The sequence below is a fragment of the Chelon labrosus genome, assembly GCF_963514085.1.
Source record: "Chelon labrosus genome assembly, chromosome: 9".
NCBI classification, from domain to species: Eukaryota; Metazoa; Chordata; class Actinopteri; order Mugiliformes; family Mugilidae; genus Chelon; species Chelon labrosus.
Window position 1 is genome coordinate 5,188,628 of NC_140359.1, and position 26,810 is coordinate 5,215,437.

Sequence of the window (26,810 nt, forward strand, 5' to 3'; positions counted from 1 at the left end):
CGACATGCCAAAAAACACAGATGAGAAAAAAGCCCTGGGAATGTACATCATATTATACATCAGCAGAGGACTTGATTTGTGTCCTGCAGAAGGGAAGAAGACTTCATGAGGAACGTTGACAACTGACTGTCAAGCCGTCAGGATTCTGCTGGCCAGAAAAACAAAAAACAAAAAGCAGTGTCCTACTGTTCTCCAGGTTCTGTTTGCTGAGACTTTTATGGGTTTTAGAATCAAATAAAAAAACAAAGGCATTAATGAGGTGGAACACACAAACCGTGTAAGAATAAAAGTAACGCCAAGGAGACATCAATGCCAGCATTAAGAGGAATGCAGTAATTGTAACAACGCAGCAGTAGGCTGTAAAATGAAACAAACCAAAACACCAGCTTACTCTGGAGCTTACTGAGCGGACCCCATCCACTGATGTTGACCATGACGTGTAGCCGTAAACACCTGGAATACTTGTACCTATGTGTTAAGTAGTGTGCCAGCCTCCGAACTGCACAGTGTCAGGCGAATGGGAAATCCTGCAAATAGCTGTCCACACCAAGACACAAAGACAAGGTTAGTGTGGATGTTACTTAGACAGGCACCCCCACCCCATAGCAGTGACACTCCTTGATGTCAGCAGCCATCCCCAGCAGGATGCAGCCTGACACAGGTTTAGGAACAACTCAAAAAACATGAAGAACAGCACAAGGTGTTGACCTGGCCTCCAAATTCACTAGATGCCAAACTGATCAAGTATCTGTGGGATGATCCACAGAGGCCCCTCCCCTCAACCCATAGGATCCAAAGGCCCCCACTAACAACATTCTGTTGCCAGACACCACAGGACACCCTCAGAAGGCCCATGTCCATTCTCTGATGAGTCTTGGAGACACAAGGGAGACCTACACAATATTAGGAAGGTGGTCAGTATTTGAACCATTGCTAAATGTAAAAATGTGAAACAGTGCAGCTTCAATGAGTTTATTCCAAAACAATCCAAAAGAGGATGGATATAAAATTAGTGGACTGAGAGCAGGGCCAAAATGCATAAATCCAACTTTCAACTTCCCAAGGACATAATAATGCATTCCCTAGCCTGGAACCCTAATCATATCAGGTAAGTGCCTAACTCCAACCTAATTGTAACATTTGACATAAAAACCTTTAAAGATGTTTAACATATCTGAACTCTCAAAAAGATTAAAGATTTTAAAATTGGTTGAACTCCAAAACTGAAACTTCATGGCATTGACATGGAGTTGCCTCCTTCGTCTGGCTGGTATTATTCAGTATACCAAAATACACCAGAGGGCTGTAGAGGGATGGTGCACACAGTAACAAAGGACCAGCTTCAGGCTAATCAACTCATCACTGAAGGAGTGAAGGACAGACCGAAGGGAGCTTCCCACACATTCTTTCTCCTCAGTAAATCAAACGGGGAACAAGAAGCCTCTCCTCCTCTGCTACAGAAAAGAACCGCTGGCACGAGATAAAAACAGCATTCTGGAAACAAGTTAAATCTCTTTTTTAATTCACATGACGGTAACCAAAAACAGTTTGTCATTTTTCATGAGACCGCTGACAGCTATTAATGTATTAAATGCTGCTAAAGCATTAACAATTGTGTAATAACTGTGGAATGTCTCTTTCAGGTCTTAGGATATATTTTATATTTTACTACCTACGTTTAACTTTTGCACTGAATGACTGCGTTGTACATGCTATTTTAACATTTAACAAGATTTTATAGATTGTATCATGGATTTACCTTACATATAACACTTAGATAACACCACAAGGGAGCACAGTGTAAAATATGTACATGGTTTATTTATTAGCATACAACTTTTACATTAATAAAACTGTTTGATTTCAACAAGGGGGGAAAAAAAGTTCAACTAGTCAAACTCAAGATTATAAAAACCTAAGTAAATTAAAAAAAAAAATAAATGCAACTTCATTTACACATTTAGAAATTTTATAATAATTCAAACATCGTCTTATACATACACGTAGCTTCATTTCATAAGATGCTTCTGCCAGAACACATTCAAATCACAAGAAACATTATAAGCTGTATGTTCTGATGATAAGCCATTGTGAAGGTTCAACAACATGAACTGAGGTTGTCCTGTTAAGGTTTGATAGCAATAACTGAAAAAATAAAATAAAATAAAATAAAATACATCTATCATGATCTTACTTTTAAGGCCTGGTCACACCAGAAAACGGTACAGCGTCATTAATCTTGGTGTCTTTGCCAGTCTTATATCCAGAGGGTGATGTTACTGTGCCTCGGCATGGTTGCTCTCAACACCGACATGCTAATGATCAGTTACCATAGCTAGTGTTTCAGTAAACAGACAACACTTGACAAATGCTGCTTGTCCACCATGAGGTTCTGGTTCTAGAACGGGTTCTGTTCCAAAACCTTGAAATCAGGGTTGAACCTTGAACGTTTTTAGATGTACTCATTGTTCTGACTTCCCCTGGTGTTTTCTGAGTCAACCAACTTTCAGGTTTGCAAACCACTTTAACAGATGACTTCACGAACCACAGTGTAAATCGGTTGTGAGTTGGTGTAAATGCTCTTAATGTTTATTCAAACGACGTGTACCACTGGCTCATAACTGCCTGCAATCCATTCCTCGTTTGTAGAACGTTTTATTGTGACAGAGGAATAAAAAAGGAAGGGGCAGCTATAAGCAATAAGCCATATAAGCAATAAGCTATTACAGCTCCCTCTATTCTGGGCTCTCTGGCTCTTTAAAGGTCAACATTGTAAAGGCGGTTTGTTTTGGGTCAGTGGCACATCATCCAAAAACTGAACCTGACGTCAACTACTTGTGCTGATCTACGTCCCCTCCATCAGTGACAGCAGTAATCACTGTGATCCAGTGGAGTGACTTCAAATTAAATGTAAACCCTGGAGTGACAAGGCCTTTAGACTTCACATTCAAAGCCACTCTAGGCACTGACAACTAACAAGAGCACTTTTAATACTTCAGCCAAAGGCAGTCTTACAGTTTATGAACATGACAATTAGACATTAACAGTAGTCACCAAACACTGTGAATGGCACAGCTTTCAAATAAGAGCAACCACGAAGGGAGGAAACGCATTAAGAGTACGACATGCTAAATAGAGAGCAAGCACAAGTTTTGGTTTTTCACAAAATAAAATAAAAAAGAAAATCTTAAATCAATGCATAGGAAGGAAAGGATACACATTAATATTCACATCTATGACAGTCTGACTGGAATGTTTGGAGCTGTAAGTTACACAGTCACATCTGTCTACTGAAACTTCCAGTCATCCTTTTAAAAATACACCAATGAGGATACAGCACTGATACGCACAGTTCTTCAATCACTTAAAGCATGGGCGTGGTTGAGGTTGTCCACAGACGTTCAGAAGAATAAGTTACCCTGTGCTTTAGTATTTAAAAAGGAGTGTCTGAAAAGAAAACAAATATAAAGTTCATAATTCCACAAGTAGTAGTATTGAAAAAATGTTTGTAGTCAAAAATAAAATAGCTTGAAGTATGCCAGTTTATTCTGCGTTAGTCTCTAATATGTTTTCCCAAGCTAAATACAAGTACAAGACACATTAACCCTCAACTAATGAATGGGCCCATAAATAACAACCCTTAGATAATAACGCTGCAGTAGTGTTTGATTAAGAGCCAGGAACTAAATCTAATCTTGGTCACCAAGGATGCTCTGAATGAGACATGCACATGACAGCTGGTGGAAAGGAATAGATTGTAGAGACGCAGTATTAAGGGTGCAGGTCTGGGTGGTCCATGGGGAGGTGGGCTCTGCTGCTGTGCTGCGGCACACCCTGCAGCTCCACTCGGCCAACAGCTGCTGCACAAACAGCCAGATTAGTCAGTGACAGAACGCTGAGGGAGCATTAATAATCTCTTCTCACAACACAGTTTTTATTGTCATAGCAAGTTCTACTGGATATTTCACAATTTATTCAGATGATTATTTGTCACAGTCGTTTTTTTTAGTTATTAAGCATTTTGGGTGTAAACATTTTGCCACATTTCTTGTTAATGATTACATTTCAAGCAGGGCTGACAACAGATGACAAAATCTAAGATTAATTTGCGTTAATCGCACGTTAAACATGAAAACCATGCACAGTTAATCACAAATTAATCACACATTTTTTAAATGTACCTGGAAGGGATATTTTACAGTTTTATCACTATTATCAACATCTCAGCTGCTCCAGTGGTAACTGGATTGACATCAACTGTAAATGCATCAAAAGTAAATCTTCTTTGGGGATTTTCAGAAGTTTTAATGCTACAGGGTGTATTAGTGCCCTCTGTACGGTAAAATGATTTACTATGACTATCCAAGCAGCTGCTTCACATCAAAGCTGAAGGAGCTTCTTGTATGAGTGGCAAAACAAGAAACTTTCTAAGTCCAGTTGCTCTAGTTTCAGAACATTCAATAAAACTTGGCCTGATACCTTTTACTGCTACGCATCGACTGACACATGTCTAGGCCTGGTACACTACTGATTAATACGCAGATTATTTTCAAAATGAATTGATACAAATTTTTTTTTCAGTCCAAGTCTCTCAGCGAAGCCTTAAAAATCATACACAATTGAGATTTTAACATGAATTTTAACAAGAACTGATCAGCAACCGGTCTCTACTAACCATCAGAAACTGTTCTCTTCAGCAACACTGTTTGCCTAACTAACTGTGGTGACTATGTTTTAAGTGCCATGATGAACACAAACACTTCCTCAAGCCCTTCAGAGCTTTAACATCATTTAAAGCCTTACTGTCTCACATAAACTTGACTTCTTATACATTTAATTCTAAAACCTTTTTCGCCTGTGCACATCGTGTAACTCTTACAATCAGAAGACACACTGTCGCCTGTTAAGGTAAGATACAACTCAGTTTTTTTTTTTATGTTGAACACAAAGTGGTTCTAACCTGGCTGACAGTGGGAGTTGCTGGATTTGGTTCAATTTACACATCTGTTTGCTGCAAAAGCATTGAGTGCGTTGGTGCAGCTTACGCAAATATTTAAGTGAGCAATCTGTATCACACCTACACCACCATTCATGCAGCTCATTTATCTTCGGTTTCATTGAAGTGTTAGTATTGAAAGCAGGTGCAGTTCTATCATGTATAAATATAATGTATTATGTTGTTCAAATGTCCTCACGATGATTTACATTTAAGTTTAAAAAGCGCCACTTGAGTTTAATGATCTTACCCTGGCCTGTATAGATGATCTTGGCAGGTTGGGAAAAACTAATTCCTCACCTGCCTCAATGAAAAGAACAACCAACAAATGATGAATACCATTTATGCTTTCACCTTGTCCAACATTCCTCACCGCCGCTAAATATTCTCATGTGTGCAGTCTAATTTACAGCTTTGCTGACGTGCCGTGGCCGGGCAGCGAGTTTGTACGTGGAGCCAAATGACACCTTATCACGGGCAGAACGCTGCTTGGATGAGATGCCAGCACGCCGACATGGCGCCATCTGCCTCTGAATGGATGCTCGGCAGGCAGGAGCTGTATGGGCCAAGTCTGTTTTTCTACCCTGCAGTCATCCCACTAGAGGCTGATCCATCATGCTGCTCAGCCTTTCACCTGGGAGGTTCCCAGCAACCAGAAATCCTGATTTATCCTGCTAGCTACGACCAGGATGGAGACTGGATGGGAAAGAAAGGCTTTGTGTTCTGGAGCAGCCATCGGCCAATAATAACATGCCCAATTTTCAAAAGTGTAACGCTGAACAAATTATAAGGTAATTAGATAAGCTAGAATGACGGCCAGAGTTTTATTCTTAAAAGAATTTCAAATCTCTCCGAAACTCTCCAAACCAAGGAACACATAAGTTGTCCTTTCTATAGTATTTTATGGAATCTAAAGGGGCTTAATGAACTCAGAAGCTCCCTTTAACTCATTTGCCGTATCTGCTTGCTCATTATTTCGTTCTTTTGTCCTGAAACTGTTTTAGTTCAGCCTCTACTGCACCTTGTTAGGGTCTTGCTTTTCTTCTACAAAGGCAAGATCCTACCTAACCCCAACCCCATTTCTAGCTGTTAGTGAAAAAACCTAATAAACAACCTATTGGTGTGGGAGGCAGTAACTAGCTGATAAACATGAAAGGATATCAAGCTTATTTCTAGGAGCTGGTGGGGACCAAAACAGAACTAAAGGGACGGTGAATATTAAGACTACAAAGGACAACACATTTTATAGGCTTTAACAGACTTTTTGGGGACTGGAGAAACTTCCATATTATGATCAACAGGAAGATTCAGGGGAAAATTAGCAAATTAGTTCTGTTTTTTTCTTAAACACCTGAAGTGGAGATAGTGTACAGTACATACTGCTGTATGAGAGTGAGATTTGATGGAATGAGTTGACTGCAGAGAGAGAGGGAGCTCATTGTGACAGAGCTTAATGACAACCCGATTTTCCAATTTGACTATTATAAAAGGCTTAGGTCAGGCACACGGCATTTCAGTCTAAACCTGGAGGAGACAGAGTACAAAAGAAGCTGGCAGGATAAAAACTGGGAAGGATGGATGTACGGTATGTGTTCTCAGTCTGCTCGCTGGCCGCGGTGCACCGTTCTATCAACGGCTGCTTATAAAAGTTTTGGGTTTACATTCCTCGACAGGACATGTATATGTATTGAGGCGCTCAGCAGGAATTTCAAATGAGAAGATTAATCTCTGCTTGTGCCTGTACGGTAGCAGGGCAATAGTTTATCCTTCCACAGGGGTGTACGGTCTCAAAAACGCTGCCAAACACAACATTCCCCGAGTAAAGCATTCACAGGGTACGTCTTACTGCGCCCTACAGTGGTGTCCATGCTACAGAGCAGACTGGGTCCTGTCCAGCCTCTGTACAAAGTACTTTTCAGTATGATCTGGACCCAGCACATCCTAAATGAGCTGCACACATGAGAAAAAGAAGGGATTTATTGTAGCATAGAATGAAACAATTTATGGGATGAGATGTTCGCCTAAGAACAAAAGTTCAGCAGATATATAAAACAGCCATCTGGTTATGACGAACATACCCTGCCGTTTCAAATGGTTTTACAATTCTATGAATGAATATGGGATAATAATGATAATAATATGGGATACTAAATACATGCAGGGGAATGATAAGAACCCTCCTGAGGAAACTAATCCAACAGGTGAGGATGAGAAGTTTTTCACTTGGAACATATTACCGAGAAAGAAATGTCTCCTTCCAAAATGATAACTCACTCTCATACTTTAAACAATGTATTATTTGTATATATACTTGCTGTATCATTTCTAGAGTAGTTTAACATATTAGAACTTGCATGATAATAATATTGACACTTGACCGATTAAAGAAATCACCTTGGGTAAATTACCCAAGGTGATTTCAATTGAATTCTATTAATAAAAGCCTGAAAACGGTATTAGTAGACACACAAATTCTATCTCCGTGTGTATCCAGCAATGTGAATAATTCACATTAGTTTTCAGGCTTTCATTAATGCGGTAGTTTTGATTGTTAGTCATGCAGTCTAGCATTCCTGTACTGGATTCAAATTGCAGAGAGAAATTAGTATAACAAATGATCTACAAATAAATTTGCTTCTTCTGCAGCAAAGTCATGAAATCAGTCCGTGTATCATCTGCAATTTGAAATAATGTTACAAGCTCAATATTAAATGTTTTGTCTCTGAGTTGGATGCACCATTCACATACAGCACCTTGGCTGCACTGCTACTAACCTACTAACTAACCTCAACTTAGTAAGAGGTATTATACGAGCGGTATTTTGTACGTCTGCCTCCAATTTAGTACCCGTCCGTTAACGGATGAGAAGAGTCAACATCCAGTTTTGATTGGACTGCTGATTTTGGAAAAAGAAACTCCACAGGAAATGGCGACACACAGTCACTCAGTCAGTCTCGTACTGGCGTCACATAATAGTTTAAATAACTTGTCCCTGTGGTTTTTGGAAAGCAATTACATATGTCGGGCAGGAAATCCAAAGTGTTGGATGAGTCAAGAGAGTAAAGGAAAACCACTCTGAAATGTCATGTAAGCTCTGCAGGCAAACACTCGACTCTAACTCATTGGCTTATAATTTAAACACATAAGTGACCTAATGCTAGCCACTTAGCGTGGCCACCAGCCAGCTGCTCTGCTGTGTTCACATTTGCAGATATTCAGTAAATACAAAGCGCAGACTCTGAGGAATTAGTCGCATCAATAACACGAAACATAAGAACAATGACAAAATATCAAGAGAGAAACATAAGCCACAGATTTTTAGGATAACCGGCAGATGTGTGGCACAAATGCAACATGAGATCAGAATATGTGTTTTAAACTATTCCTTACATATTATATTACTTTCAGTTAAGCCAAAGTCTATCACAGAAACAGCACACTCAAGCCATCATGAAATTCCCCTCTTCCTCTTCCTCAGACAGGACACCAATGTGGTAGAAGCCTGGCGGCCAGTAAAGTAAACAGGGAAATGGGCTATTTTAACTAAAATGTGATAATTGTTTGATTACAGCTACTTAGAGACATGTTAGTGCAGGAAGAGTGCCATTGTATTGAAAGGACACTTCATCAGTTTTTGGATTCGGCTGCCGGTTTTGGCTCGTGCATGTGCTCTGGACTGTGAACTCTGTGTTGATAAATCCCTCTGCGACTATATGACAAAATGCTGGCCACTATACGGCGTGAAGTCATAAAGTAAGCAGAATGATCTTTTAAATGCTTATGAAACCGCCCCCCCCGGTGGTAAAGCAGTTAACTGATATTACTCACACATGAAAAAGCCTAAAACTTTGATGTGGGATTTTTCTTTGAATGTGGAGGAGGCGTTCTGCTTGAGAGTGGTGGACAACAGGGAATATAGAGAGAAAGCCCACTTTTATTACTGCTCTTAGACTCCAACCCTTTGTTTTTCATTCCTGGAAAAATATTTCTGTAAGCTTTAAAAGTCTTTGCTTTGATGTACATATTTAATAAAGCATGATTAAATCTGTAGTAGTGACAAAATGCAAGTCCTTGTTAGGTTTGAAATTGTTCATTATGAGACTCACCGTGTTGGCTTTTATCTAGTCAGGCTTCTGTCTTCAAATATGGTGACTTCAATCTTCACAGGACTCAGTCAAGGAAGATCAGTCAGAGCAAAGTTGGATTCAGTGTGCATTCAGATAAAAAAGGCAAATCAAATTTGATTTCTCCTCACTACTGTGCATATCTTGTAATTTATCAAGGATGAAGCACTTTTGGACATGTTTGTGGAAGAAGCTATTTGCTTCCAAGCCTCTTGGGTGTTTCCCAGGCAGTGGCTGGCCGTGGGCTAGTATTGCATTATGCAGAAATTTGTAATCTGTTTACGCTAACTTCTATCCTGTTTTCAATAAGCCCTTGAAGCGTAGTTATGAACATATGCTGATTTGAAAGGACTTACCACGCTGATAAGTTTGTGTTGATAGTGGAAGCAAGTCCAACTTGAAAATGACTAGAGAACATCTTCCGTCATTCTAGCAAAGAGGAGGTCTGGCTAGCCTTGGGTCTTTCATCGGTCTGGGTTTGGTGGCACAAATAACTAGACTGTCACCACAATCTATAGTTCTATAAATGAGATCCACACATGTAGTAGCCAATGTGTGCAGTAACAGAAGAACACAAGAGTTAGCAATGACGATGGTAGCCCTTCAACTGGTTCCTTGAGCCTTAACAATTTGTCAGTGTAAAGATTTTATGGTGTCATCCTGCTGGTGAATTGGTTTTCCCTTGGAAATCAGACACAAGATAGACAAGGTAACAAGCATCCACTCAGAAAAAGGGAGAAAATTAGCTTAGCTTGCTATTGCTACCACGGGTTCCCATTAGGCGATATCTTTAGTTTATGATATTTTAACACCTGCAGGTCCAACACACACTGTTTGTGCTCCTCCAACATTATAGGGAGCCAATATTGGCAAGTACTGATGGAGAGTGAAAAACGACTAAACTGTCAACAGTCACAGCAGTCCTGTAACCCCTACACTACCCCAGTGATGTCTTAAACAGCGTCTTAGAAGTTCCTTTTTAAAATAACAAGAAGAGACATAGTTAAAAAAAAGCCCTGGAATGAAAGGTACATTTCTAGAATACATATGGTAAATTTAGGCAGCTACATCATCAGACAATTACAAATAAGCCCATGTTTCCTTGGTTGAAACGTTAAAACCCCAGTTCAGGTGAGACATTCCCGTCAATCCACCAGACCTCCTGTGCCAAAGTCAGCACCAACAGCTCAGCAGTGTTGGAGAAATAAGCCAGATCACTGTCAACCATATAAAATCATAGGCAAGAGTGGGAAGAAAGCTCAGCTGTGAACAATTTCAGTCATATTTTGTTATCCCTAATCTCCCATTGCTGCCCTGTTGCAATTAATTGGGATGTTGAGTCATCCCACACACACATACGCTGAGACAGCCAGGATGTCGGTGCACCCGCTGATTTTATGCAGATGCTATGGATTACATACTAACTTTTATCTGGTGTTTTAACAGGGTATGCCTACATAGCGCTGGATTTCCTGTAAGCTGCCCAAACTGCTGCTTTCCATTTTCATCCAGCAGTTAGTGGGGAGAGAGGGCCTGTAAATCACTGCATCTATTAGGTCATTGTGAAAGCTCCGTGTTCTGTTTAAAGCTGTGGTCCGATTAGATTCACATTTCCTGATCTCAGGGTATGTTTAACAAGTTGAAGTTTACCAAAATATTCAGCACACCATTCCCCTTTCCCGTACATCGTCCTTCTTGCACAACAGGATTGTTTTTTTATAGTTAAAACATTGCGGCTTTTATCCTTAACTCTGTTTCTCTTTTGTTTGTTAGCAAGTGGAGTTTAAGGAATCTCTGTTGCATTTGCTGTGTGTTGCACAGAGAATGAAATTGCATAAATACTTATAATGTTGTGTAAGGGACAACAAAGGGAAGGATACAACTCGCAGGCCTCTCTCGATAGGATCGGTGAGCAGGAGGCCTCTTGGTGCGTAGATCTTGTCATTTTGCTCCTGAATGTACTTAGCAATCTTCTTCAGAACCTAAAAAAGAAACAGCAATCACAGCATTTTCATTTTTCATGCATATTTATCAGGTTCCATGTATCTCTTTCTTCCCGAGAAATCATCAGTACTGTTCTGACCTTACAAAAATCTGAAAAACTCTGTTTATTGGTTACACAAAACACAACTGATGTTTTAGGTCTGACGTGAGTCAAAGCACAGGGCAATGTAAGTCCATCTGTCAGTTTACTGTTCTGGCTATCCTTTCATTGGTCCAGAATAAAAGGTTTCCTGGGTTATTGGACAAATTTTGTAGAGCTTTTCAAGCACCCCTCAGTGGTCCAGTGGATGAAAACTTTGGCTGTTTGACTGTTGTGTTTGCTCTTGTACCACCAGGCGGTTGGAAATCAATTTTATGAGTGAAATATCTCAGCAGCCAGATGGCTTGGATGAACTGTCACATAAGATAAACTGTTCTTTTCGTCCACAATGTTGGTTTATTAGCAAATACAGGCAAAACTGAAGATGTTCCCGTCAACTTCAGTTGTGCTTTAGTGCCAAATACCAAATGCTAGGGTGCTAACCTGTTAAACAAAGATGGAGAGCACGGTAAGCATTAAAAGGATAGCTCGGTTTGTTTGTGGTGTGGTGGTATGAGGTTCTTACTTGTGTATTACTTTCTCTCAACTTTGGAGCCAGTGCTACATATAAAATCTCAATGGGTCCATTTTAGCAGCTGTAGCCAAAGACAATCAAGTATGTGCGCCAAGTTGGTATCGATTACACAGTTCTTCATTATTTATTCTGTGCTGACATTTCAAATTGAAATCATTTATTTTGTAAATTCTGGTGAGTTTCACTTAGGTACAGGCCGGGATAAGTAAAAAGATTTAGGAAATATGAAATGTATCCAACACACACAAAAAACACTGTTGCACTGATTTAAATAGCACTTTGAGAAGTGAAGTGAGAGTGTATTTCCAACAGATAGTTTCAAAAAGTACTGATGTCAGGAAAGTGGAGGGTTTGGGAGGGGTTTAGATGCTACTCTGTGGTCCAAAAGAGCTCTTGTTTGAAAAATGCTCGTCTAAAGAATACCAGAAGTGAAATTCTAGTAATTTATGGAATGGACAATCAAAACATTTCAAACGATACTCAGCAATAGTTAGGATGCAAACTGAGGATCCAACCCACCACATTCTTGGACTGCGCAGCTGAATAACAGAATCCTTTTCTACTTTGGTAATGATCAGTACATTTAAAATGCCTGACTTTATGAGCGCTCATAAAACCCAAAGCGAGCCAAATGTTTTTTATCCCAGTCCACTCCTGTCCAGTAAAAGACAAATACTTCAACTGATAACTGATTCATTTATATTCCATATAAATTGTACCAGGAGGGATCTAGGATACATATAAATCGTATGTATTTTCAAAGCTCAAAGCGCAGAGGTCATAAAAAATCAATTTACAGTCAAACTAAAAGGTTCCACAAGCAAGAATCACAACCTATCGCCTTACACTGTTAACCCACTTTACTCAGCTTCAGTGACAGCTATACACTGTGTCATGTGACTTCATGTAGTTTTCAATGGAAGATCTATAATGTCTACACTCTCTACTAAATGGATGTTCACTGGTTCAAGCACCAAGAGAGGAAATAATATTTCTGGATGTTTTTTTTTTTTTCTTCTGAGATTCTTGTTCTCTTGTTGTTGGCATTAAATCTGTACATTATGCAAATTTTTTGTCGACATTGAAATTAAAGAAATGATGTATGTCCTCCATTAAAATATGTTACTATATTTGTTCTTGAATATGGTTACACGAATATGTGCATAGTTCAGTTACTGACAGATTTAGGAATTTAGTGTTGGTAAAAATAGACTACATTGTCGAGTTGTTGCTGATAGGGTTATAATGGTACACAAATTTCAGGGTATGGTATATACCTTGTATGCATAAACCGACTTTAAAGGGTAGCCCTTCTAGCTTGTGTGCTCCTAAAATGTTATGGTTACTCATTTCAAGGGTAAATATTTTGCATCTGTTGAACAGATGTGTTATAGTCAACCAAACCGTTTTGGACGAATACGTATAACCTTACAACGCTTTTTGGTAACTCTTAAAAGAAGTTCAACTTGAGAGTTAATCCACACACACACACACACAATTTTCGGGCCAACTGTTTTTTTTTTTTTCTGGGATGATAGTACTGGTTGTTCTATGACAAGGCTGTAATTCAAGACTTCCACTCGCTGAAATTGTTGGAATTTGCTTGAAATAAACAAAGTGTTCAAAATAGCTGGAAGCTTTTGGACTTGAGCTTTGGTTGCACGCACATCAGCACTCATTTTATAATTTTGGATGAGCATGTTTCTGCCAAATTTTTTATTGCTATTACTGATACGTTAAGTTTTTTTCCATTAACACAAATGCCATTAACTAATTACAGGCTTCTTGGATTAAAAACAACTAAAAACATAAAGGAGGATTGATTAAGGGTAAAACTCAAACTCCCAAACTAAGATTAAATCTAATAAATCTAATATTCATCCATAAATTGGCCAATATGAGCCTATTGCAGATATTTTGGTATTGCTCTATATGGCGTTCAGTATGGAAACTTTTTTAACAAAGGATAAAAAGGTGAAATACACTCATGCAAAGTTAATGAGCAATGTCTCTGTAATTTTCGGGTCTGCCAAAAACTAACTGCAGAGGTGAAAATGTTTCTCACCTTCTCATAATGAGTCTCCATACACAGGAAGACCATGTAAGCAGTGAGGCAAGCCAGACAGCCTTCAATGTATGACTGGCTTCCCAGCTTCTCTGCCTCGGCATATAAGTTGTTCAGCGTCCGCACCGTCTCCTCAAACTGCTGTTTGTCAATCTGAAACAGACAAGACAAGAGACATTTAGAAAAACCAAATGGCTAAAAAACAAGGCACAGAGCCAGACGTGTATTTGGACAGCAGTGCTTGAGTGCAGGATATTTGAGTGGAAACGTTGTCTTCTTAGCACCAGATCATTTTCCCCTCATACTTTCCATCTGAAAATAAATGTGGGGCTGAATTTTCTTGGACTGGTCATACATCAAGGGAGTGCTGGGCCTCATTCCCGCATTTGGAAACATCTCCTGAAATGATTAGGATGCCTTGGCCATGTGCTGTGTGAATGTTTCCACTTTATAACTGACAAGCCAAACACAGTGAAAGCTGGACACACACACAGTGGCAATCCGAGAAATAATCTTTGCTCTCTCCAATAGTATCGACACACTCTGTGATAAAGACACATCTCTGCTGTAATGTGGAATTGGAACGCAGACAGCTTTAGGCATAGACTGATCTCAAGAATTTATCAAATGTGGACTTGCCGCAGGGAAGACTGATGGAGGGTGAAGGATGGTTAGATTTGGAGGCTGTTTTGACTCGGCTGTCGACACAAGTCCCATGCTGCTGTCCAGAACTGTTCAGATGATCTATCTGCGATACTGAAGGGAAAAGAAAGAGCCTCCAACCAGACCAGACGAGGAGCCAGCCAGGGGCCTCCTGAGCCTCTGAAAACCTTCCAATGTTCTGCTCCCATGTGCCCGAGGAATGCAACAACAAGCTCCAACACATCCGTGGTCCTAGGCGTGTTTAGTACTCGCCATCCAGAACCTTTGTTCCCCTTCCAATTTTCCAATTCATAGGCAATTCATAGACCACAATTCTCCATTTTTGCATCTTTCCATTACGTTGGATGCAGCCACATTAGCAATCTTAAAACATCAGATGAGAGCGCAAGGCTGAACAGAAGAAGACATCCTCTTAATTGTAACGGTCACTAAATCCAGTGAGAATTTAGGAATAAGCATTAGACACAGGTCAGAGGAAACTGTCAATTAATGAAACCATTTTGAACGCTTTGGCATCAGAGCAGCCAAATACATTTGGAACCATGAGCGCTTGTTTTTTGTAAAAGCATTTAAACAAGAAGGAGCTACCAAAAATAATAAATCCCAAAGCCAAAAATAACCGTCTTCAAGAATGTGATGTTAGAGCACAAAAACCTCTGCAAAATAAAGACCAACTAACACGACGGAATCAAACACTGGCGGAAGACATGTTTGTCCAAAGAACATGAAGGGTTTTGTACAATGTTTTGCAAACATCTTCAAAAACAGGGTATAAATGAGTCACCTAAAAATGTGCCACTAAACAGCTAGGCATATTTCACACTGCATATTTCACAAAAAGGGATTAGAGCAAATCATTTAAAAATGTGGGAAAACATTTTATGATGGGGGACTTAAGCTTTTACCTCCCAGAGGAAAGCCAATCTTCATCTGTCCAGCTGTTGAGCGTCTATGTATTTGTGTGAACTGAATCCTACCAGAAAAACATGGGAGACCACCCAATCCAGAGGGAAGTGCCAATAAACCATGAGTGAGTGGTTTAAGTGTTGTGAAGCTGCTCTTTTTATGTGGTGCGTGCATTTCAAAACTGCAGCTCTCTGTCCTGTGAACTCTGAACTGCGTGGCTGGCACCGGCTTTAATGTGGCGTGAAGCCTGTTCAGTCTCGGCGACCTGCTCTGCCTCCTCCACATCATCACCGATGCCTGCACTTAGCCCACTTCCACTGTGGTTCACGCAAGGACAAAGTCTAGCACAGTTCCTCCCAAGAAGCTGCAGACAGTGTTTTTCTCTTTTAGCTCAATCTTCACACACATTGTAGCTCTTTATTCAAAATTATCCATAGGCGTAAGGCCTTATAATATGCAGGGATGGAAGAATTCTGTCCCTAAAATGTTTTTTGTATTTACCGTGGCATACCTAAAATGCTATATATACTGTATGTTCATTGGAAGTGTCACAAAACAAGAAGTTAAAAACCGTTGTGATAAACAGCTGAGAGTTGAGATGAAAGTGGTGATATGAAGCCACACCACAGTAGAGCAGAAATGAGCGTGTATGTACTGTAAATGACATACACTCTTAGGTTTTAAACATTTTAGTCGCATTCCAAATTTAGTTCAACGTGTTGTTTAATGACGCCGATGACGTCCCAGAAACTGATACACAGTACGTTGGTTTGACCTCTTCAAATCTAAAATCCCTCTCTGCTACCACATGGATTTCCTCCTCCAGTCTAAAAACCTCAAGCCAAGGATGTCAATGAAACAGATGTTGCTTTGTTGAGCTGCATATCAGATATCTAACACCAAGATTAGCTAGTGAGCTGTCTGCACAACAAACACTCAAAATCAATTTGCCCGAAGATTGTTCTGCTCTGACTGAGCTCAAACTGGAATTATTATAGGGCATGTGCAAGACATCAAAGTCTCAGTGCTTCAATTATTCGGACAGACAGTCGGTAGCCGTTAGTAACAACCTGCTCTCTCTGAAGATGTAAAGAGAGGACAGCCCTGCACGTTTTCTTCTATTCTTGAAATCTAAAAACAGTGCTTATAGGTCCTCGTCGGAGTACTCCTCGAAGCAGCCCCAACACCAAAGTGAACTCATCCCCAAGACAGAGATCATGGAAACATAAGACAATGCCAAATGCTGAAATCATTATAAATAGCACAGAGAAGAGGTGTGTCCTACCCTTGTCTCCAGCTCAGAGGGGAACTTGGTTTGGAACTGGCACACGGTGCCATTGGTGTAATCTCTCTGGATGAAGACTTTGGCAGCGATGGCGGCTTGCTGCCTCATGTCCTGCAAGCTGTGAGTCTGTGGGAACAGGATGGAACAATTGATTCCTGACCACACAACAAGACAGTGGTATGTGTTTCAGCGATGCGTAGGAGCCTGCTATGACATGTGGATGTGAATAAAGTGAGAACTGTGTGGATGGCACAGTCCTTTAATACATTGCACCAGACGCTTAGGGGTCTAAAAGTCACTGAACAGATGCACGTGAAGCCTTCTGTAGACTATTTCTGTCTCCCCTGGTGATGCTCTGCCAAGTCTTGACCTTGTGATTATCCTCAACCAAGTTTCATCAGTGTTTAAACAATCTTTGATTCCTCTGTCCAGAGCACATTATTCCAAAATTCCTAGTATTTCCCTATATGTGTCATTTGTAAACTGTAGTTTTGCTTAAACATTTATAGTTGATAACAAAATCATTTTCTGGCATGCCTATCACAGAGAGCAAGTGTGTGCAATGTCTGTCTCAATGTTCTTGGAAAGTTCTTTTTGCATAAAACTGTCTTTTCTTGGGAGGAATTAGGCAGGGACAGCCAGTCGTCATACTGACAAAAGTTTCAAATCTACACCTGTGGATGATTTGTCCTAATAGTGGAAGAATTTATTCATTCATTCATTTATCTTCTGTAACCGCTTGTCCTGTGAAGGGTCGCTGGGGGCGGCTGGAGCCTATCCCAGCTGTCATCGGGCGAGAGGCGGGGCACACCCTGGACAGGTCTCCAGTCTATCACAGGGCTAACACAGAGAGACAGACAACCATTCACACTCACATGCACACCTACGGCCAGTTTAGAATCTCAACAACAAAGAAAACATGTGTCATCGGGCGAGAGGCGGGGTACACCCTGGACAGGTCGCCAGTCTATCGCAGGGTTATGTCGTACGTAAAGTCAGAATTGTACGAGGTAAAGAGAAAAGAGGGCAGGACAGGTGCCTGTGGGGCTCTAGTGCAAATCACCACTGTGTCTGACACATAGTTTTGAATGTGCGAATGCTGAAGATGGGTGGTAAGGTGGTCCATGAAAGACGACACCAGAAGAGAACAGATATAAAGGCCAGGCATCTTTTTCCTCAGCTGGACGATTTGTGTAAAAAGGGGCTGGGCCAACAGGAATGTTAGTAACCAATACAATAAAGTATAAAGTATAGTGCCCTGTACACCATGTCCAATGCCAGTTATGCCCCACATAGGTGGGTCTATACTGATGTAAAACACAGTTATGTGGGCTTGTGTTCACTATTAGGAGATCATGGCAAGACACGTCCCCAAGTATCCTCACAAACGTCACAATCTTTATGCTGTTAGGAAGCAATCTTTAACCACGTCCAGGCAGCCTTGTCCCTTCCTGCTATGGAGGCAGTATGTTGCCTTATGGCTCAGTAAAGCAGTCTAACGTGTGCCGAAATAACGAGCTCTGGGTACTCGCTGAAGATACAGAAACACGTTGCCGGCAATGTAGCATATATTAATCGTTTCAAAAATTTAATATTGTCGCTTATTATCGGCCATGTAGCTAACGATAACGCTTGAAATTATTACAAAGCAATTTAGCTGCGAACCAAAGAGCTACCGGGCTAACGTTGCTTCAAATTTCTTCATTACACCATCAAATATTCTGCCTAAAATCATGACAGCTAGTGAGAATACGATTAAAGTGTTCACACGTCTCTGAAAAAAATATGCTTAACAATTAATCTTGGCTTACCTCTGCCATGTTTGTACAGGATTCCTGTTTATCTCCCGCTAGGAGCGTTTAGCACGTACTACGAAATAACACTTCCGGGGAGGAACATTTGTCGAACAACAAGGTTCCGGGGCAAACGGTGCACCCACCGGTGGAGAACACTAAATAAATCCGTCGGTACCCTAAGTAAGTATTTAAATTGAATGCTACCTCATACATCTTCTTCAAAATAAAAGATACTTCATAATACATTTGTCAGTAGAATTTTAATCTCTTCAGACCTCTTCTTTTTCAAACTGGGCACTTTTAGTTTGATACTTTTATGTTCATGTCATCCTATTGTAAGTGTAACTGTGAATGCATTTACTATTATGGTACACTGTAAATCAAAAACAATTGAACATTTTGCTCTTCTGACTGAAGTATCATGCATTATTCCAATGAATACAACAACAAAAATGAAAGCAGACATAAATCTGACTATAATCACAGTAGCATTCTTCAAAAAGGTTTAAATTGGCTGAGGTACACTGCCTGGCCAAAAAAAAAGGCACCACCAAAAAAAAAAGGTTACACACTCTAATATCTCGCCTTTAGCTTTGATTACAGCACACATTTTCTGTGGCATTGTTTCGATAAGCTTCTGCAATGTCACAAGATTTCTTTCCATCCAGCGTAGCATTAATTTTTCACCAAGATCTTGTATTGATGATGGGAGAGTCTGACCACTGCGCAAAGCCTTCTCCAGCACATCCTAAAGATTCTCAATGGGGTTAAGGTCTGGACTCTGTGGTGGCCAATCCATGTGTGACAATGATGTCTCATGCTCCCTGAACTCTTTCACAATTTGAGCCCCATAAATCCTGGCATTGTCATCTTGGAATATGCCCGTGCCATCAGGGAAGAAAAAATCCATTGATGGAATAACCTGGTCATTCAGTATATTCAGGTAGTCAGCTGACCTCATTCTTTGGACACATAATGTTGCTGAACCTAGACCTGAGCAACTGCAGCAACCCCAGATCATAGCACTGTCCCCACAGGCTTGTACAGTAGGCACTAGGCTTGATGGGTACATCACTTCATCTGCCTCTCTTCTTACCCTGATGCCCCCATCACTCTGGAACAGGGTAAATCTGGACTCATCAGACCACATGGCCTTCTTCCATTGTTCCAGAGTCCAATCTTTATGCTCCCTAGCAAACTGAAACCTTTTTTCCTGGTTAGCCTCACTGGTTAGTGGTTTTCTTAAGGCTACACAGCTGTTCAGTCCCAATCTCTTGAGTTCCCTTCACATTGTACATGTGGAAATGTTCTTACTTTCACTATTAAACATAGCCCTGAGTTCTACTGTTGTTTTTCTTCGATTTGATTTCACCAAACGTTTAAGTGATCGCCCAATACAGGATTTTTTATCGACCACATTTCTTCCTCGAAGACGATGGTTCCCCACTATCCTTCCAGTTTTTAATAATGCGTTGGACAGTTCTTAACCCAATTTTAGTAGTTTCTTCAGTCTCCTTAGATGTTTTCTCTGCTTGATGCATGCCAATGATTTGACCCTTCTCAAACAGAGTAACATCTTTTCCACGACCACAGGATGTGTCTTTAGACATGGTTGTTTAAGAAATGAGAAGCTACTCATTGCATCAGTTGGGCTTAAATAACTTGTTGCCAGCCGAAAGATAATCACCCATGCAGTAATTATCCAATAGGAGGCTCGTACCTATTTGCTTAGTTAAATCCAGGTGGCGACTTTTTTTTGGCCAGGCAGTGTATATTTAATGACACATGACTGCTCTATGTAACTCATGTGCTGTTTCTTACATTTTTAAAGTGGGGACAACAAAGAACTCAGTTGAAGTTTTTGTTTTCACAGCTGCACATAATCATAATACCCAAGATGTGCAGACGCTCTTGGCTATTGGACCATCACCGACACCAAAAGCCACAAATGTCCAAGAAGATACATTTGAGAAAAAATGAAAACTCTTTAAAGAGACACTGGGCTTTGAAACAAACAATCCCGTGTGTTCGAGAAAATACAGGACACACAACAAAATACAAAATATTGCAATATTTGTGGAAAAACTATCCAGATGGGAGTATTGTTGGAGAGTCAAGCAGCTACTTAACCCCTCTAAAACATGGTTAAGCTGATGATGAGCAGAAAAGGTATCCTCCTCATGTGTCCCTTAGGGAATCACGGCAACATCTCTTTCAAAGTCAAGAAGTTAAGATAGATTTTAGCAGCCTGACAGGAGCTGGTGCTCAGTTTGGCAATCTGAGTGATTTTTCAGGGAGGAATGCGTTTTTCACAGCTATCCAAAGCATCACGGGGACTGGACCTGTCTTTCAAGGGCTAATTAGTGGATGTGTATGAATGTGGAAATCCAGCCATCACTGCTGCACTGGGTTTGTTTGTCTCCTGGCAAAGGGGGTAGGTCTTTAAAGCCCCTCTCCTCTGTGATGGCCAGTAGGGGAGAGACCACTAATGAGCACCATTTGGGCTGTTCATTTACAACACATGCTGGTTAACAGCCCACGACAATGGATTTACTGCTGCTCAGGCCACTCTTGCAGAAGTGGCTCCCTAATGGAAACACTATACAACCTCTGTTGATGATCACCCCTGCCCCTGGCCTGTTTGCAGAGAGAAACCGCAGCTGGATCGTTTGGCCAGTAAAATGTCACTCTTGTAGGGATTATACGGTATACCGTATCATGACAAATCACGCCACTTAGTGAGAACAGTATCCCGTGCTTTGCTGGAAGCTGCATCTCTATGCACAAAACACAAACGAGTGGTGTGTCACCAACACTTAAGGTCAGGTATTAGGCAATGCCAAAAGTGTGCACTTTCATATTTTGGAGCACAGTGAGAGTACAATTGGCCAGGAACAGCACTGTGTGAATATCAGGCATGTAGGTTAACCTCAGACTGTAGAGGAAAACCTGATTAATTACATTTTTATTGTTTCATTTTTAGTTTTCATGACTTTGCCTCAAAATTAACCATAATTGCTCACATCTTGATTCTAAAATCTAGGATTTATTGCCAAAGGCTGAGGCAAAGTTTTAATAGAAAGGACACCAAAAAACAGTTGAATCATTAAAGATGAAAATATGAAATGGTCTCATTTATGTTTTCAAATAATGTACCCAATATCCAGACTCCATACATCTTAACACAATGCATTCATCAATGATAGACTCAAGTATAGTTATGTGGTACTTGTACTTTGCTTAAAGTGTCACCGTTTTTTCACTACGTACATTTCAGACAAAAAATATTGAACTATTTTTAACTCACTACTTAACTCACTTTGAATGTCGGCCTTTTATTTGAAATTCAGTATTTTAACACCAGTTTTTGGAATATTGACGCAATTAAAAATGTGAATTTAATCTCATTGGCCTCCCCACTTGAACTTCTCAGTTTGAAGCGATCCAGATCACAGCGAGGCCTTTCATGCCTTACCCGAACGTTCGTCACATACACGATTCCATCCAGATACAAGCTGGTTCTTTTTAAAATTAGATTTTGAGCCAACTGACTAACAACTCAGGAGCTACAACTGGAACGCGAGGCCATATTCGTATCCTTGACTGAGAGTTTATATTCCCTCTTGTGCATGCCGCAAGACCTCTCTTTGGCCCAAAACTGCATCCTGTGAAGATTCACAGAAGGCCGAGCGGGAAACAGCAGCAGCAGAACATCACTGATTTCTGACAGCGGCTAACATGCCTATTTGATCTAGGTGTTTCAATACAAAGAATATTAAGAAAAATCAAAAATGAAAAAAATTGACTTTTAATGACCTCAGTTGGAAGCCTGCAGCCTTTTGAACAGGTCTGTTATTTGAGGGTCAAATGGGAAGAAATAAGAGATAAATTAATAAATACATTTAAATATGTGCAGTCTTTTATCAGGACATAAATGTTTCAATGCTATAATTTACATTTATTCATTTCTGTTTGTATTTTTACTCTTATTAATTTGTTACTGATGTTACTATCACCCTCCTAAATAAAAGATAATAATCCTTAAATAAATAAATGTGAACATACTACAATGTGCAAACAGGTTGATTTTTCCTGATTAATTGCCCTCACTTTTCAAATATTTACTTTGGTATTCATTTTATTTATTTTGTTTTTTAATCTGCCGTGTTGATTTAATAAAGACTGAGTCAGTGTTTGTAGCTTTTATTATTTTGTATACAAATTGAAATCAGCATTGATTTCAATTATTGTCTTTTTTGCATGAAACCATTTTTGCATTCAATTATTCATCTGAGCAGTTGCTTAAGCTTTCATTATTTTATTTCTTAAATTCTATTATTAAATGTATTAATTTTCAACTACAGTAACAATGCCGAGACAAATATATACATGCTGAATAAATATAATATAGTAAATATAAACATTATTTTATGCATTTAAAGTGTTTAAATTTCAGATTGTATTTCTTAATGCCATATTTGATCATCTTTAATTATTCAACAATGATTTAGTCATGATCATTTTGCCCTGTATTGTCATTGTCTACTTCTAAATTAATTTTGTGCATTATCATTCATTTCCATATTTCCTTCAGAATTCGGTTTAATTCATTTGTTTATTGAACTATTTTGACACAAACATCATCTACTAGATTGTTTTTATGCATTTAATTGTTTATTTCTGCATTTGTTTCGCATTTAAGTTTATTAATTTATTTGTTTTGTCATGATTTAGTCACCATTTATCGTCCTTAGTTGTCCCCTTCTTCTGAGCGGTGGAGACTGTCAAGATGTGGAGGACTTTTTGTTCCAAATCGGGCTGCTAAATGAAAGCCAGAAATCTCAGCACCTGCCCACATAATTATTCAGCCATGAGCATTCATCAGCAACCACATGAACCGCCACAGCCAAGAGTGAGGCCAGTGAACTCTGGATTAATGATTTAATCTCATCATTTTGGTTTTAATGCTGAGTCGAAAGAGCTGGGAAGTTTCTTTAAGCTGACATTAAAGAATTGAGATATTTCATGCACAAATGCCTCAGTCGCACATGGTCCATGTGCACCACTCAGGAGACCCTCGTGTCGCCCCAGTTTACCAGTGTAATGAGATGACGTTATTACTTCACCTCCATATGACTCACTTGCATCAGATGTGGTCGACAGCGCTCATTCAACAGCCCGTGGAAATTCAAACAATCACTTTCCTCAAGATGCCTGGGAGGGGTTTAAAGGGAAACATACATGCCTCTAAATGTTTATTAGCTGTTTAATATCCTGTTTAGGGTGTCTTTTATCAGTTTGGTGCTGTTAAGTCCCTCGGTTAAGTCCCGTTTCCTGTAGATCCCAGTGTTTGCTGAAAAAAGTACAATTTAAAAATGAATCCTCCCAATCTCCATGGCATACAATGTGCACTTAAAGTGAGTATCACACACGTGTCTGTTGTTAAAAATTGTAAATCTTACTTTGCAGTGCAAAATTTGACACGGAATGGCAAAGGCTCCCTATTCATGGTAGCAGGATGTGGGTTGCCCTCATGCTGGGCATGTTTTGACTCGGATCGGGGAGTCAGATTACCTCATATTTCATTCTGCCGTCTGAGAGGCATTAATCATCCTGTTAAATCGAGACAGTTTTATTGCATTGTGTGTCAGAGTGCTTATAACACACATAACTCTACTGCTCACTTAAGACCTGCGTACCCAAATGTCCAACTTAACAAGCACACGTCTGTACAGCTGGACATTCCTTCACAGCTCCAATGACCAAAACGTTCCTTCACTAAAACTCCTCCACTAATAAAGTTTTTTATTTTGGATCGTTTTGTTGAGGACAATATAAATAAAAAGCCACACTGAGATACTGATTCCACAATATCAAAGAGCTCTGCAGACAGATTTCATGCTGCTGTGCCAGGTTGCAATACCAACCAGGCAGGCTGGGCAACTGCCAAGGGGCCCCCAAACACCACTTTTACTCCGTATTATTTGGGTCTACGTAATTTGAACAACTCCATCCTCAGTTTCAGGCCCTGGGCTTTCTGCACTTTATACGCAGACTGAAAATGGTGCCAGCATCCTGTCTCACAATTGACTATCACCCACGGATTGCAGTTAAATTGGTCCTGCAGTCCATGAAACAAGGCATAATGTTATGCTTCATTTGGTATATTTTTATTTTGAGATCATTGTATTGTTTTGTGTCCCATCTCCCCGGTCAAATACAGTGGAAAAAAACAATAACTGAAGTGGAAAAGCTGAACAACTCATATTTAGAGTTACGTCAGTGTGTCTGATGAGCATAAAAGTTCATTTCTTCTTGAAGCATTTAAACTTCTTTAAAAGATTTATGTGTTTCAAGTAGTTAAAAGACTTTATCATCAGCACGCCTTAAGCGCTGGAGGCAACTTTTCCATTAACACTAACTCTAATTTAGGAAAGGTTACATACTCACAAGCTCGATATTGCATTTTTAGTTTGTAGAGGTAGAGGTTTATCAGGTAGTGCTGTTGTATTTAGTTTGAATAGAGAGGGCAGAAATGAGAAGCACGGCAGCGTTTCTCAAGGAAGAGACCAACAACATCATGAGGAGGGGATTGAGTTTTGGTCAGATACACACAGAAGTTGCAGAGAAACGTTGTAGCCGACGGCAACACGCTCACCCGTCCTTTAAACAAAACCAGCTTTGTTCAGAAATGGTTTCTGCTATGAAAAACATCTCCCCTAATCAAAACCTGTGTTTCCCCATTATATGTTTGATCAGGAGCACAAATCTTTTGTTTGTACTGTCTCTTTCACTTTCATGTAAAATGTGCAGTCGTTCCCCGCAGCAGGTAATATGAGCACACATTTTTGTAGACCGTCACTGACAGAAGCATGGGGTTTCTTTCCATGTTTTGTAACCTGGAGGAATAGAGGTCTGGTAACGAACGTTAGTTTGGCAGTTCTCCGATGCTTGTTTTGACATCGAAAGCTGCGGCAGCTTGATGGTTTTTACCAGGCTTGTCGACTTCTGCACACCTGCCACCAGAGTCAAGAGATGCACTGGGACTTTCAGACACACTCAAGTTCTGCAACTTTTCTCATATTGGTAGGCATTCTTGGTTTTGCCCGTGTCAGTTTTACATATGGTTGGTGTAACAGGGCCTTTACAAATCATGGAGCTATCACATACAATGGCTTTGTCTGATAAGGTGGTACACTACAAGCTAGACACAGACTTTCGGTCTTCAATGATCTGCATGATTGCGAAGGAGGTTACTGGCATCTGGAAACATGAATAAGCCCATGTTCTTGTGAGGGATCCAGGCCTGGAGCTGTGTGTTTCTGATCTGTGGAGCTGCATACTAATCATCTCCTGGCCCAGTCAACCTGCCCAGAGTTCATAGCTTATAGTTCATTTTCCATTGGTACCTGAATGTGTATTTCTCCAGCCTGCCCATGATACCTCTTATATATCTCTATACCAGCCAGCTCACCTGTAATGGAACTACCATTGTCACTAACAGTTTTATGCCCCTGTGCTCTTGTTTATCCCTGTAACAGTATCTGTTTACCCACTACACATATCCGAAAAAGTTTCAAAAAAGGCAACTGGACTTTCACCTTTTTTGGATATACCATGACCTGGATGACTGAGAACCTTCGCAGACGTACCCACTACACGTTTCTACAATGAATATTTTGAACACTAGCTAGTCCATTCTTTTTCATTCATTGTCAATCTCTTGTCATGTGTATATGCTGCATGTATGTTTATGCGTCATCTTGTTCCTCCGGCTGCTCTCTTCTCCTCATATTCTTTCCTCCCTCTTCTCTCTCTCTCTCTCTCTCTCTCTCTCTCTCTCTCTACCACCCTCAAGCAGATGGGTCCCTCCACACGAGCTGTGGGTTCTGCTCAATTCTTCCCGTTCACAGAATATTTAAACAAAGTATTCTGATCTACCTTTTGTTTTCCCATGTTGTGCTTGGAACACACTCTGTGTTCCAAGTGCGGCAACTATTGTTGCCAGTGGGATCAAACAGTGATTGGTTCGAAGGTCTCATAAACTGTATTTCCAAATTTTAGAATCTGGTTCCCGGTCCTCGTGTCAAGCAGCATTTAAGTACTGGGGGGTTTGCAGGTGTGTTTGTGGACTTGAGCAAAAGAATCATGGATTGGTTTGGAGCCAGGTGACCGTTCAAGGAACTGGAGTTTTGGCATTTCCAAACTGGCTTAATTTTTGTTTTCTTTGGCTTTACTTTTTTCTTGTTAAGCTCGGTTTCTTGGTGTACACTCCTGCAACGGAGCCACACATAGGCTTAGCTGTAGCCTACGTGGGTGGCTGAAGCATTTATACTTGCACTCTGGTTTTCCATTAT

At 40.2% G+C, this 26,810-nt stretch overlaps 1 protein-coding gene across 6 annotated transcripts; it reads right to left on the reverse strand.

Moving 5' to 3' along the window:
• Window positions 1–1,500: 1,500 nt before the first annotated feature.
• Window positions 1,501–19,227, reverse strand: LOC311493278 (golgin subfamily A member 7-like). Of its 6 annotated transcripts, none has more exons than XR_014699233.1 (7): window positions 18,469–19,227; window positions 16,658–16,783; window positions 13,804–13,956; window positions 11,001–11,102; window positions 9,103–9,155; window positions 3,704–3,860; window positions 1,501–3,447 (listed from the first exon to the last, which is right to left on the reverse strand). XR_014699233.1 is itself a non-coding variant. In XM_084551844.1 (6 exons), exons 1-5 carry the CDS (start codon window positions 18,475–18,477, stop codon window positions 9,114–9,116), a joined length of 432 nt encoding a protein of 143 aa, XP_084407970.1. In that variant the 5' UTR covers window positions 18,478–19,227; the 3' UTR covers window positions 1,501–3,857; window positions 9,103–9,113. The 6 variants fall into 6 exon arrangements, 3 of the variants coding, with proteins under 3 accessions (XP_084407970.1, XP_084407969.1, XP_084407971.1); XR_014699234.1 differs by having other exon boundaries at window positions 1,501–2,111; window positions 3,218–3,860; XR_014699235.1 differs by adding an exon at window positions 5,247–5,296 and having other exon boundaries at window positions 1,501–3,860.
• Between the last annotated feature and the right edge of the window lie 7,583 nt (window positions 19,228–26,810).